This window comes from Balaenoptera acutorostrata, chromosome 1, assembly GCF_949987535.1.
Source record: "Balaenoptera acutorostrata chromosome 1, mBalAcu1.1, whole genome shotgun sequence".
NCBI lineage: Eukaryota > Metazoa > Chordata > Mammalia > Artiodactyla > Balaenopteridae > Balaenoptera > Balaenoptera acutorostrata.
In genome coordinates this window covers 28,649,187-28,664,122 of record NC_080064.1, presented here as the reverse complement: position 1 = coordinate 28,664,122, position 14,936 = coordinate 28,649,187, and the positions used below count along the sequence as shown (strand labels likewise).

Here is a 14,936-nt window from a genome sequence, read left to right as displayed (position 1 = left end):
GCAGCCTCTCTGCTAATGGGTGGGGTTGTGTTCCTGTCTTGCTAGTTGTTTGGCATAGGGTGTCCAGCACTCTAGTTTGTTGGTCACTGAGTGGAGCTGGGTCTTAGCACTGAGATGGAGATCTCTGGGAGAGCTTTTGCCATTTGATATTACGTGGAGCCAGGAGGTCTCTGGTAGACCAATGTCCTGAACTCGGCTCTCCCACTTCAGACGCACAGGCCTGACACCTGGCCGGAGCACCAAGACCCTGTCAGGCACACAACTGCTAGTGTTGGAGGGTCTCCTGCAGAGGTGGGGGGTGGCTGTGGCTCACTGCAGGGACAAGGACACTGGCAGCAGAAGTTCTGGGAAGTACTCCTTGGCATAAGCCCTCCCGGAATCTGCCATTAGCCCCACCAAAGAGTCTCTAGGCCCTAAATTTCTTAAATATGTGTAAAATCTATAGACTGAAAACTACAAAAGGTTATTTAGAAATTTAATAATTTAGAAATTATTTAAAGAACTAAATAAATTCAGAAATATGCCATGCTCAGGGATATATTTAAGATGTCAATGCTCCTCCAAATTAATCTACAGATTTAATGCAATTCCAATAAAACTCCCAATGGCTTATCTGTATATTGATACATTTACACGTTGATTCCATGTATAAATGCAAAGGACTTGAATAGACAAAGCAATTTTTTTAAAGAACACAGTTGGATGACTTATAGTAACTTTTTTTATAAGTCTGTAATTATTTCAAAGTTAAAGTTAAAATAAAAATGATTTCAGCCGTAAAAAGGAACGAAATGGGATCATTTGTAGACACGTGGATGGAGCTGGAGACTGTCCTACAGAGTGAAGTAAGTCAGAAAGAGAACAATATTGTATATTAACACATATATGTGGAATCTAGAGCAATGGCACAGATGAACCTGTTTGCAAGGCAGAAATAGACAGAGACGGAGAGAACAAACGTATGGACATGAAGGGGGGAAAGGAGGGTGGAATGAATTGCAAGACTGGGATTGACATACATATACTAATATGTATAAAATAGATAACTAATGAGAACCTGCTGTATAGCACAGGGAACTCCACTTCACTGTACAGCAGAAACTAATACAACATTGTAAAACAAATATACCCCAATTTTTTTATATTTAAAAATAAATAAATAAATAAAAATGATTTCAAGATACAGTATATTTTATCTGTAAATTATACTTCAGCAAATTTAGTTTTTTTAAATTTCATTTACAATAGTACAAGAAATTTTAAACATACAGGGATAACAAAATATGCATAAGACCTGTACTTGAAAACTACAAAACACTGCTGAAAGGAAAGAAGAGCTAAATAAACTGAAAGACACATCATATATATGAATTGGAAAACACTAGTATTTAAATAGAAATTCTCCCCAAACTCATCTATAGATCCAACACAATCCCGATCACAAACCCAGGAAGATTTTTTATAGAAAATGACAAGGTGCTTCTAAGAAATTCCATGAAAATGCAAAAGATCTGGAACTTTGAAAGAAAATTACTTAGAATATCTGATTTAATATAAAACTAAAGTAATTAAGACAGTGAAGTATTGACTTAAGGAAAGGCATACAGATCCTTGGAACTGACCGAGTCCAGAAATAAATTCAAACATACAGACAGATCAACTGATTTTCAACAAAAATACCAAGGTAAATCAATCAGAAAAAACAATCTTTTCAATAAATAGTGTTGATACAACTAGATATCCTTATGCAAAAATTATTTATTCTGACTCTTAAATAACACTATACACAAAAACTAACTTGAAATGGATAATAAATCTAGTCATAAAAGCTAAGGCTAGGGACTTCCCTGGTGGTCCAGTGGTGAAGAATCTGCTTTCCAATGCAGGGGATGCGGATCTGATCCCTGGTCAGGGAACTAAGATCCCACATGCCACGGGGCAACTAAGACCATGTGCCGCAACTACTTAGCTCCCGCACCTCAATGAGAGAGCCCGCGTACTGCAAACTACAGAGCCCATGCGCCCTGGAGCCTGCGTGCCACAACTAGAGAGAGAAAACCCACGCACCACAACAAAGAGCCCCCGCTGCAACGAAAGATCTCGCATGCCTCAATGAAGACCCCGCGTGCTGCAACTAAAACCTGACACAGCCAAAAAACAAAAGAAAGAAAGAAAGAAAATAATTTAAAAATAACAAAGAAAATAAAATAAAAACTAAAAGATAAGGCTAAAACTATTAAGCTTTTAGGAATAAACACATGAACATATTCTTGATCTTGCAATAGGTCTTCTAGTCAGAATACAATGAATACAGCCCACAAAAATATAATAATTAAAAAATGGAACTTCATCAAAATTAAAACTTGTGCTTTTCAAAGGACACCACTGAGATAATGGAAAGGTCAGCCACAGAATACATGGATGGATGGATGAATGAATGGGTGGGTGGATGGACAGATATGCAAAGAGATACATAGATACAGATGGATGGAGATAGAGATATCCCCATCTATTTCTAATGATCTATAAAACAGAAGATTTGTATCCAGAATGTGTAAAAAATGCTTACAACTTAATAATAGAAAAGAAAAACTGACAAACTTTTAAAAGGGGCAAAGATTTGAACAGACACTTTACAAAAGAACATTTTAAGAATGGCCAATATGGGCTTCCCTGGTGGCACAGTGGTTAAGAATCTGCCTGCCAATGGAGGGTACGCGGGTTCAAGCCCCAGCCCGGGAAGATCCCACCTGCCGCGAAGCAACTAAGCCCGTGCACCACAACTACTGAGCCTGAGCTCTACAGCCCACAAGCCACAACTACTGAAGCCCACCCGCCTAGAGCCCGTGTTCTGCAACAAGAGAAGTCACGACAATGAGAAGACCGCGCACCGCAACAAAGAGTAGCCCCTGCTCACCACAACTAGAGAAAGCCCGCACACAGCAACGGAGACCCGACACAGCCAAAAATAAATAAATAAATAAATATTTTTTTTAAAAAAGAATGGCCAATACACACACTGAAAAGATATTCAAAATCATTAGTCAGCAGGGAAATGCAAATTAAAACCACAATGAGTTGCCACTATCGTTCCCATTTTTTTAAAAAACTATAATTCAAAAGACAAAGACCACTTAAATGAAATGAACAAATTACTTGAAAAACACAATTTACCAAATCTGACACAAGATTAAACATAAAATATAAATAATCCTGTATCTATTTGAAAATTTGAATTCATAACTTACAAACTCACACCAAGAAATCTCCAAGCCAAGATGGTTTTATTGGTGAATCCTATAAAACATTTCATAAAGCTATAACTCCAATCGTACACAAAGTCTGTGAGAAAAATCCTTAATAAAATATTAGCAAATTGATCCCAGTAATTTTTAAATACCAATATTCTTCACCCATTCCTCAATGTAAAATGGGAATAATAATTATAAAAAATGTAATAAAGCCTTAGCAAATGTGACAGAAACCTACAATAATTATCCCTAAATGATAAAATATGAGAACTACTTAACTGGACTCAAAAATTAGTCAAAAGTGACAACTACCTTGATTATCACTTACAATAAAATCCTACGAGGTTTGGCAAAAACATTAAATATATAATCTGAGTAGTCATTGGGATAAAGAAATAAAATATTTTTAGTTGATATGGTTTTATGATTGGATAACTAGACTCAAATTTTAAAAGACTATTAGATTTAATAGGGAAATTAAGTAAAATAATAGACTGTTCTTGTAATAAGAACATAGAAATGAAAAAAAAAAACTCCATTTGCAAAGTTCAAATGATACGAGAAAAGCACAATACATATTACTTGTAAGCAACTATAAAATTTAAGTGAATGGCATAAACCAAAATCTGTATAAGATATAGTCTGCTCCTGAATAGAAAAATATAGTAAACTACTGATTCTCCCTAAAAAGTAACATATAAAGGTATGCATTTTCAATTAGAATTCCAACAGACTATTTTTGGATCTTCAATACAATCACATTAAAATTCAGTGGATGAACAGCCTAAAGAAAAGCTTTAAAATAAAAGAAATTAAATAAAAGAAATTAAAACTAAGACATTGGCTTGACATAGCAGATAAATGTCTATACCTCAAAGCCAAAAAAATATTTCTTATAATAATATATACTAATAATAAAATCAATGACAATAGTTTAGAGTTAAATATTAATATTTACTGTAAATATTAATATATAAATATAGAATTTAATAGAAATACAGAAAAAGATTCCCTTATATATAGAACCTAAATATACCTCATAGTGCCAATTCAGTTCACTGATAAAAATATTAACTATTAAGAGGAAAAGATAAATTATTTAACATGTTAGCACAATCAGCTACTCATCTGAAGAAAGTGGACCCCAATCTTATCCTAAATAGAAAAATAAATATCAAACTAAGTAAGACTTAAATGCTAAAATATAATATAAAAATCTTCCAAGATAATCCTTTATAGATTATAAAATTTTATTGAAAAGCATTAAAGATTTAAATAAATGAAAAGACACATAAAGTTCATAGATAGAACGACTCTATCATAAACATGCCAATTCTCTCTCAGTTGATCTATAGACTCAAAGACAATCCCATCAAAATTTTGCTCTTATTTGATTTTGTTTTGTTAGCGACTTGGCAAGATATTTCTAAAATGAACAGTAGCAAGAACAGGTGAAACATTCCTGAAGAAAAATTTTCAAGGATGTCAACCATCAGGTTATCAAGACTTATTATAAAACTAAATTAATTAAAAGAACATGGCACAGAAATAAATAAAACTTCCACTGGAGAATGTGGAGAAAAAGCCCATAGGTATACACTACAGAGTAGCTTTTCAGGTAACTATGTAAAGGAAATAGTATTTCATAAATGGTGGTGAGACAATTTGTTAGTATTATGGAAAGAAATAAAATTAGTTCCCTAAGCCAAACCATAAAACAGTTAATTCTATGATAAAGTAAAACCAATGAACATTTTAGGAAATAATATGAAAGATCTTTTTGACCTCAACCTAGAAAAGGTTTACCTAAATAAAATTTTTAAAAAAAAGAAAATCGAACCATAAAGGAAAAGACTGATACATTTATAATCATTCAAATAAATTAAAATTAATTTCTGCTTTTGCAAAGACTTATAAAGATAAGTCATGAGTTAGGAAAATTTATTTTCAATATCTATAACTGACAAGTTTATTCTTCAGGATATTTAGAGAACTACAATGCAGTTAAGAAAAGACCAACAACCCAATAGCAAATTAAAATTAATTTCTGCTTTTGCAAAGACTTATAAAGATAAGTCATGAGTTAGGAAAATTTATTTTCAATATCTATAACTGACAAGTTTATTCTTCAGGATATTTAGAGAACTACAATGCAGTTAAGAAAAGACCAACAACCCAATAGCAAGTGGGCAACAGATTTTGCAAAAGAGGAATCAGAAATGGCCAAAACACATGAAAAAATGTTCAACTAAATTATTAATCAGGAAAATGTAAATTTTAAAAAATGAATTCTATGTTATACCTGCTAGTTTAAAAGTCTGATAATATCAAGTGTTGGCCAAATGCATAGTGATCAAAACTCTAAACAATGGTAGAATTATAAATGGATGAAACTACTGAAAAAAATGAGTTTTGCATTTCTAGTAAGTTGAGAATGTACACATCCAATGCCTGAGCAATCACCTTCCATATACACCCTAGAGCAGGGGTAGGTAAATTGTGTCTGCATGCTAAATCCAGAAGCCACCTGTGTTGTATTTGTATAACCCATGAGCTAAGAATGGTTTTCACATTTTTAAGTGGTTAAAAAAAAAAAAAAATCAAAAGAAAGATATTTCTTGACACGTGAAAATTACACTAAATTCAAAATTCAGTGCCGATAAAGTTTCATTGGAAGCAAACACACTAATCCCTTCTTGTATTGTCTATGACTGCTTTCATGCTAATAAGTCAGAGCTGAATGCTACAACAGAAAAAGCATACCTATAAAGCCTAAAATATTTACTATCTGGTCTTTTAGAGAAAAAGTTTGACAATTCCTGTCCTAAAGAAATATATTCTAAACTTGTTTTTGACAGACTCACCACAAAAAATAGATTTCACATTGAACTCCATACATGGTACTTCCTTGTATGAATCAGAAAACATACAAGGATGTTCATAGAGGAAAGACTTGTAATGGAAAAACTAGAAACATCAAGAAGTATTGGATTGGCCAAAAGGTTCATTTGTTTTTTTCTGTAGGATGGCTCTAGTAGCATTTAGCTGTCTTTAAACTTCATTCGAAACAATTTTGTTAGGTTGTATTGTGACAGCTGTCTTATCAGCAAGTACTTAAAAAAAAAAAAACCATCAAAATTGGTGAACTTTTGTGTAGCCATTTTAACATTGAAGATGGAAGAAAGAAAGCAACAATTTTGGCATATTATGCTTTATTATTTCAAGAAAAGTAAAAACGCAACTGAAATGCAAAAGAAATATTTGTGCAGTATATGGAGAAGGTGCTGTGACTGACTGAACATGTCAAAAGTGGTTTGCAAAGTTTCGTGCTGAAGATTTGTTGCTGGACAATGCTCCACGGTCAAGTAGACCAGCTGAAGTTGACAACGATCAAATCGAGACACTAAGTAAGAAAAGTCAACGCTGTACCACATGGGAGATAGCCAACATACTCAAAATATACAAATCAAGCATTGAAAATCATTTACACCAGCTTGATTATGTTAATCGCTTTGATGTTTGGGTTCCACATAAATTAAGCGAAAAAAACCTTCTTGACTGTACTTCCGTGTGCAATTCTCTACTTAAACGTAAGGAAAACATTCATTTTTAAAACAAATTGTGACAGGCGATGAAAAATGGATACTGTACAATAATGTGGAATGGAAGAGACTGTGAGGCAAGCGAAATGAACTACCACCAACCACACCAAAGTCTGGTCTTCATCCAAAGAAGGTGATGTTGTGTATATGATGGGACTGGAAGGGAGTCCTCTATTATGAGCTCCTTCTAGAAAACCAAATTAATTCCAACAAGTACTGTTCCCAATTAGACCAACTGAAAGCAGCATTCGACTAAAAGCATCCAGAATTAGTCAACAGAAAATGCATAATCTTCCATCAGGATACTACAAGACTGCATGTTTCTTTGATGACCAGGCAAAAACTGTTACAGCTTGGCCGGGAAGTTCTGATTCATCTGCCGTATTCAACAGACATTGCACCTTTGGATTTCCATTTATTTCGGTCTTTTCAAAATTCTCTTAATGGAAAAAATTTCAATTCCCTGGAAGACTGTTAAAAGGCACCTGGAACAGTTCTTTGCTCAAAAAGATAAAAAGTTTTGGGAAGATGGAATTATGCAGTTGCCTGAAAAATGATAGAAGTGGAACAAAAGGGTGAATACATTGCTCAATAAAGTTCTTGGTGAAAATGAAAAATGTGCCTTTTATTTTTACTTAAAAACCAAAGGAACTTTTTGGCCAACCCAATATATATATACACTAAAATAGATTTTAAAATTCTGATATATTTTAAACATAAGACCTAAAAGTATAAAACTCCTAAAAGAAAACATAAGGGAAAACCTTCACTACACTGGATTAGGCAATGATTTCTTGGATATGACACCAAAAACACAGGCAACAAAAGCAAAAATAAACAAATGGGACTACCTACATCAAATTTTTAAAACTTCTGGATGTCAAAAGAAACCACCAACAGAGCGAAACGGTAACACATGGAACGGAAGCAAGTATTTGCAAATCATGCATCTGATGGGGGTAATATCCAGAATATGTAAAGAACTCTTACAAATCAACAATAAGAAAAAAACAAATAACCCAATTCAAAACTGGCGAAAGGACTTGAAAAAGACATTTCTCCAAGAAGACAAATGGCCAACAGGCATATCAAAAGATGCTCAACATTACTAATCATTAGAGAAATGTTAATCAAAACTACAATGAGATATCACCTCACACCCATTAGGATGGTTATGATCAAAAACACAGAAAGTGACAAGTGTTGACAAGGATGTGGAGAAACTGGAATCCCTGTGTTAGTGCAAATGTAAAACGGTGCCACCGCTCGCTCCTGAAAACAGTATGGCAAGTCCTCAAAAAAAATGAAAACAGAATTACCATATGAACAAGCAATCCCATTTCTGGGTATATATCCAAGACAAATGAAAGCAGAATCATGAAGAGATATTTGCTTGCCATGTTCAGTGCAGCATCATTCACAAAAACCAAGAGGCAGAAGCAATCCAAATGCCCATCAACAGATGAATGGATAAACAAAATGTGGTACTACCCATACAGTGGAATATTATTCAGCCTTAAAAAGGAAGGACATCCCGATACATGTTACAACACGTATAAACCTTAAGAGGGGAGGAAATTTTTGTTCAATGGATATAGAAATTTCAGTTTTGCAAGATAAAATAGTTCTACAGATTCATTGCACAAAAACGTGAATGTACTTAATATTATGGAACTATACACTTAAAAATGATTAAGATGGTAAAATTTTACATTATGTGGTTTTTTTACCACAATTTAAAATGAATAAGTAAAAATTGTAATGTTTATATAATGAATTACTATACATCAGTGATGAATGAATGAGAACTAAATGATCAGTACAGACAAATCTCAAGAATATACAATAAGGGACTTCCCTGGTGGCACAGTGGTTAAGAATCCGCCTGCCAGGCATCCCTGCTGGTGCAGTGGTTAAGAATCCGCCTTCCAATGCAGGGGACACGGGTTCGAGCCCTGGTCCAGGAAGATCCCACGTGGCTCGGAGCAGCTAAGCCCGTGCACCACAACTACTGAAGCCTAGACGCCTAGAGCCCGTGCTCTGCAACAAGAGAAGCCACTGCAATGAGAAGCCTGCGCACCATAACGAAGAGCATCCCCACTCGCCACAACTAGAGAAAAACCACGCACAGCAATGAAGACCCAATGCAGCCAAAAATAAAGTTAATTTTAAGAAAAAGAATATACAATGATAAAACGAAGTGGTAACATATACAGTATGATTAAAAAATAATACAGAGTTCATAAATAAGCAAAACTAAACAATATATTGATCAACAATGAAAATGTGGTTAAAAACTATAAAGAAAAACAAGGAAAAATGGCAAAAAATACATACTTATCAATAATTACTGTAGGGCTTCCCTGGTGGTGCAGTGGTTGAGAATCTGCCTGCTAATGCAGGGGACACAGGTTCGAGCCCTGGTCTGGGAAGATCCCACATGCCGTGGAGCAACTGGGCCTGTGAGCCACAACTACTGAGCCTGCACGTCTGGAGCCTGTGCTCCGCAACAAGAGAGGCCACCATAGTGAGGGGCCCGTGCACCGCGATGAAGAGTGGCCCCCGCTTGCCACAACTAGAGAAAGCCCTCGCGTGGAAACGAAGACCCAACACAGCTAGCTAGCTAGCTAGCTAAATAAATAAATAGATAGATAGATAAATAAATAGATAAATAAATAAAAATTACTGTAAACGTCACTGGACTAAAAGCTCCGATCAAAAGCATAGAGTGACTGATTGGACGATAAAACAAGAACGTAAAATATGCTGCCTACAAGAGACCCACTTTAGGGCAAAATACATGAATGGATTGAAAGTGAGGGGATGGAAAAAGATATTTCATGCAAATGGAAATGACGAGAAAGTGGGGACAGCAACACTCATATCAGATAAAATAGACTTTAAAACAAAGGGTATAAAAAAAGGCAAAGAAGGACACTATATAATGATAAAAGGATCAATACAAGAAGAAGATATTACACTCATTAAGATAAATGTACCTAATATAGGAGCACCCAAACACATAAAATACTAACAGACATAAGAGGAGAAACTGACGGGAACACAATAATAGCAGGAGATTTTAGAACCCCACTGACATCAACGGACAGATTTTCCAGACAGAAAACTAATAAGGCAATATAGACTCTAAATGACACAATAGAACAGTTAGACTGAATTGATATCTATAGGACACTATAGCCAAAACAACCAGAACACACATTCTTCTCGAGAGCACGTGAAACACTCTCTAGGATAGACAACAGTCTGTGGCCCAAAACAAGCCTCAACAAATTTAAAAGGACAGAAATTATTTCAAGCATCTTCTCTGACCACAAAGGCATGAAACTAGAAATCAAGCACAGAGAGAAAAACAAGAAAAAAAACAATTACATGGAGACTAAACAACATGCTACTAAAACACTAATGGGTCAACAATGAAATCAAAGAGGAAATCAAAAAATACCTCGAGATAAATGACAATGAAAACACAACCATATAAAATCTATGGGATGCATCAAAAGCAGATCTAAGAGGGAAGTTCACAGTGATACAGGCCTTCCTCAAAAAAGAAGAAAAATCTCAAATAAGCAACCTAACCTACCACCTACAATAATTAGAAAAAGAAGAACAAACAAAACCTAATGTCAGAAGAAGGAAGGAAATAATAAAAATCAGAGAGGAAATAGAGATTTTTTTTAAAAAAAATCAATAAAACCAAGAGCTGATTTTCTGAAAGGATAAACAAAATTGACAAATCACTGGCCAGGATCACTAGGAAGAAAAGAGAGAAAAGCCAAATAAACAAAATAAGAAATGAAAGAGGAGAAGTAACAACCAATACAACAGAAACTCAAAAAATCCTAAGAAATTACTATGAACAGTTATATGCCAATAAAATATACAACCTAGAAGAAATAGACAAGTTCCTAGAAACATACAGCCTGCCAAAACTGAATCAAGAAGAAACAGATAATTTGAACAAACCAATCACTAGAAGTGAAACAGAATTTGTAATAAAAAACAAACAAACAAAACCCTCCCTGCAAACAAAATCCAGGACCATAAGGCTTCATTGGGTAATTCTACCAAACATACATAGAAGAACTCATACCTATACTTCTCCAACTCTTCCAAAAGATTGAAGAAGAGGGTCATGATTGAAGAGGAGGGTCAATGACTCCCGAAGGCATTCTATGAAGCCACCTACACCCTAATACCAAAACCAGACAAAGAAAATACAAGAAGAGAAAATTACAGGCCAATATCTTTGATGAAAACAGGTGCAAAAATCCTCAACAAAATATTAGCAAACAGAATCCAACAACGCATAAGAAGGATTATACAACATGATCAACTTGGATTTATTCCAGGGTCACAGGGATAGTTCAACATATGCAAAGCAATCAATGTGATACATCACAGCAACAAAAGACAAAAACCAACAGATGTAGAAAAAGCATTTGATAAAATTCAACATCCATTCATGATAAAAACTCTCACCAAAATAGGTATAGAGGGAACATATCTCAACATAATAGAAGCCATTTATGACAAACCCACAGTCAATACAGCACTCAGCGGTGAAAACCTGAAAGCCTTCCTGCTAAATTCTGGAACAACACGAGGATGCCCAATCTCACCGCTTCTATTCAAACATAGTATTGGAAGTCCTAGCCGCAGAAATCAGACAAGAAAAAGAAAACGTATCCAAATTGGAAGGCAAGAGGTAAAATTGTCATTGTACACAGATGACACAATACTCTATATAGAAAACCCTAAAGACTCCACACAAAAACTATTAGAACTAATAAATGCATTCAGCAAGGTAAAAGGATACAAGCTTAATGTAAAGACATCTGTTGCATTTCTTTACGCTAACAATGAAATCACAAAAAGAAAGTTTAAAAAAAAATCCCATTTAAAATTGCATCAGGTGACATGATACTATACATAGAGAATCTTAAAAATGCTACCAAAAAACTACTAGAGCTAATCGATGAATTTTGTAAAGTAGCAGGATACAAAATTAATGCACAGAAATCTCTTTTACCAATTATTCCTTTATTTCTACCAAATAACAATTATAATTCAAAACCTGTGATTCCAGTGAACTAGGGGGCAATTCAGAAATTAACACAACATTGTAAATCAACTATACTTCAATAAAGAAAATTTTTAAATCTCTCTATTCTATTTTTTTTTAATATTTATTTATTTATTCGGCTGTGCCAGGTCTTAGTTGCGGCATGTGAAATCTTCATGGCCACGTGCGGGATCTTTTTTAGTTGCGGCATGTGGGATCTTGAGCTGCGCATGCGAACTCTTAGTTTCGGCATGCGGGATCTAGTTCCCTGACCAGGGATGGAACCCGGGCCCCTGCATTGGGAGCGCAGAGTGTTAATCACTGGACCACCAGAGAAGTCTCTCTCTATTCTATCTGAACTTCTTTCAAACTTCACATAAACTGGCATTGGTTAAGGGAACATGAATTAGGGTAATGCACCATATATCAGTCACTTCCACTATCACCATGTTATCTTGAATAATCCACAGCACAAATCCTCCGAACGATGAACCAGAAGTTGGACAACCCTACTCTCTCTTTTGATTTGCATAAAATATTGAAGGCTTTTTTCTTTTAAATCCCTTTCACTGAAAACACTACATATTTGGAAAGTCAATTCAACTTTTTCATGTTTAAACCAAATTTCCCAAAGTCCTCACTGATGGAGTTACATTCTATCAGTTTATGTGTCCCAATAATTAGCAGACACTATAGTCTGCTGAAAGTTTCAGAAGGATGGTGCCCTAGAAGGGCTGAACTTGATCTATAAAACCAAATATGTGAAGCCGCACGTCCTGGTGGTCTTGGGCAATGAACATATGGTAAGTCTGGTATTACACAAACATTCTGATGCACTTGCCTGAGAAACAGTGAATCTCCTTTTTTTCTGGACATCGACATCAAGACAAAATGGTAGACCTCAAATGACCATCTCTGGAATCAAGCACTTCCTGAATACCATCTACGTAGCAGTCTGCCCTTACCTCTCCTGAATAGGTGTCTGTGTTCCTGAGTTCCCTTCACAGAGGGAGGCCAGTCTCCTCTTCCAAGCTAGTCACTTCTCTGCCTTCAACAGCCCCTTAATTATAAACTACCAGAAAGGGGGAGATAAAGGTAATCTTTACCACACCATTTGCACTTAACATTTGGTATAAAATCCCCTGCTTGTAAACCTCCAGCCTAAAAATGTTTGCAGGGGTGAAGCAAAAAAAGCACCAGGCACCAGAAACATAAACCCAAATGTTGTGTGTACAGACCCATTGTATAGCAGCTTGGTTACTGCCTTAAGATTTCTGCTACCACTTTAAGATTGTTCTTACTGTAACATCTTTAACAAAGAAAGCATCAGATTAAAACCATCATTAGAAAGCTATTTGATTAATTTCTATTACTAGTATACAGACTTGAGCAAAGGCATATCCAGAAGCAGGAAATCAAAAATTATTTGCTAAAAGTGAGACATAATGGCTGAGGGATACCTTCTAACAGCCATGTTTTATTTTTTGATCCTGTTCCCCCTGACCACAGATGACTGGTTCAAAGATAAACATCGGATGCAAGCTGGCCCAATCATAATCTTCCTAGGAACTTAAAATCTAAAATGGATAAAAAGAAAGACTAAGAGTCATTGGAGCATAACTGCTTTCTGGCAGCACTAGAGAGAGCAGGCCCACAATCACATTTCACTGAGTTCCCTGGAGGAAATTTGTTCTTTACCTCCTCCCTAAATTCTGTGAAATACCCCAATATACTTCTAAAGTTTTTTTCTGGATAAGCGAGCAAGAGTCTATTTCTCTTGCTTACATGCAACAAAAAGGATATTCAATAACTAAACCCAATGAGGATCAGGAGAGCTATTTTCTTCTCAACATGTAGTCTGAAAACTGTTATCACTCAAAAAATATAAACAAACTAATTCCAAAGAAAAAGAAGGTACTCACAGATCCTTCTGATGAAAGTAAACAAAAAACAAAAGAAATGAACATTCCACTTGACTCAGGAATTCTAGATGATAAAATTTATCTTTCATAAACATCCTTTGATGATTCATCAATTCTATTCTTAGATTCACTAAACTTATTGTGGTAATCATTTCACCATGTATGTAAGTCAAAACATTATGTCAATTATATGTCAATAAAACTGGAAGAAAAAGTCTATCCTTAGAATTTATCCTACAAAAACACTTCAGCAAGTAGACAAAGATGTGTATAGAAATGCATACTTAATATTGTTTGTAATAGTAAAAAGTTGAAATTAATATACACACATGTAAAAGAGGAATCTGATTAACTTATAGTACAGCCATACAATAAAATACTGAGTACCCACTAAAAAGGATGCAATAGGTCCATATCCACTGACATAGAACATATCTAGGCAGTTGTATGAAAAAAGCAAGAACAGCATTCATAGGATACATAAATCCCCACCCATCACATAGAGATATACATTTACATTCATAGAAAAAAGTCTGGAAAGATATATATTACACATTTAAAACTGATTCTCCTTGGAGAATGGTAAAGGCTTTTATTTTCTGCTTTATTCATTTTTGTATTATAAAATAGAATGTATTACTTTTATAATCTAAGAAACAAAGTTTCTTTTAAGAAAACCATATAACAATGGAAAAAATATGAAGAGAAAATTAAGAGACCCTGTAAACAAAGTAGAAACCTTTACTGAGTGATAAGTTCAATATGATCCACACATACACAAAGCATGGTTATATTTCAACATTAATAACTATGAGAATAAAATATTTAAAGAAAAGAGTAAGATTCTTACAATTCGGATTAACTTTATTAAAATACTAACAGGGTGTGATAAGATCTAAACTTAAATCAAATTGGACCATCACATTAATTAGCCCTAACTAATCACTGTTATAGATTAATGTTTTCTCTAGACATATTTATTATCTATCTAAAGACATGATTGGTTTCTTTCTAGAACGGTACTTACAGTTCTCTACAATTTCATCAAAAACTGCACCAGTTTTCTGCTCAAACT

General features: G+C 34.7%; 1 protein-coding gene across 10 annotated transcripts in view; it reads right to left on the bottom strand.

Moving 5' to 3' along the window:
* ZMYM4 (zinc finger MYM-type containing 4) overlaps positions 1 to 14,936 on the bottom strand; it is a 180,362-nt gene that overhangs the window by 92,829 nt on the left and 72,597 nt on the right. For 8 of the 10 annotated variants that reach the window (XR_009009373.1, XM_057553920.1, XM_057553941.1 and 5 more), the window contains exon 2: positions 14,889 to 14,934. The exons of 1 other annotated variant lie outside the window; for it this stretch is intronic. Coding sequence is in view for 4 of the 9 variants with exons in the window: in XM_057553920.1 (XP_057409903.1) it covers positions 14,889 to 14,934 (46 nt within the window). In the remaining 5 variants the exon portion in view is untranslated. Of the gene's footprint in view, positions 1 to 14,888; positions 14,935 to 14,936 lie in introns of those variants that run through there. One more of the 10 variants, XM_057553936.1, reaches the window with a different exon arrangement.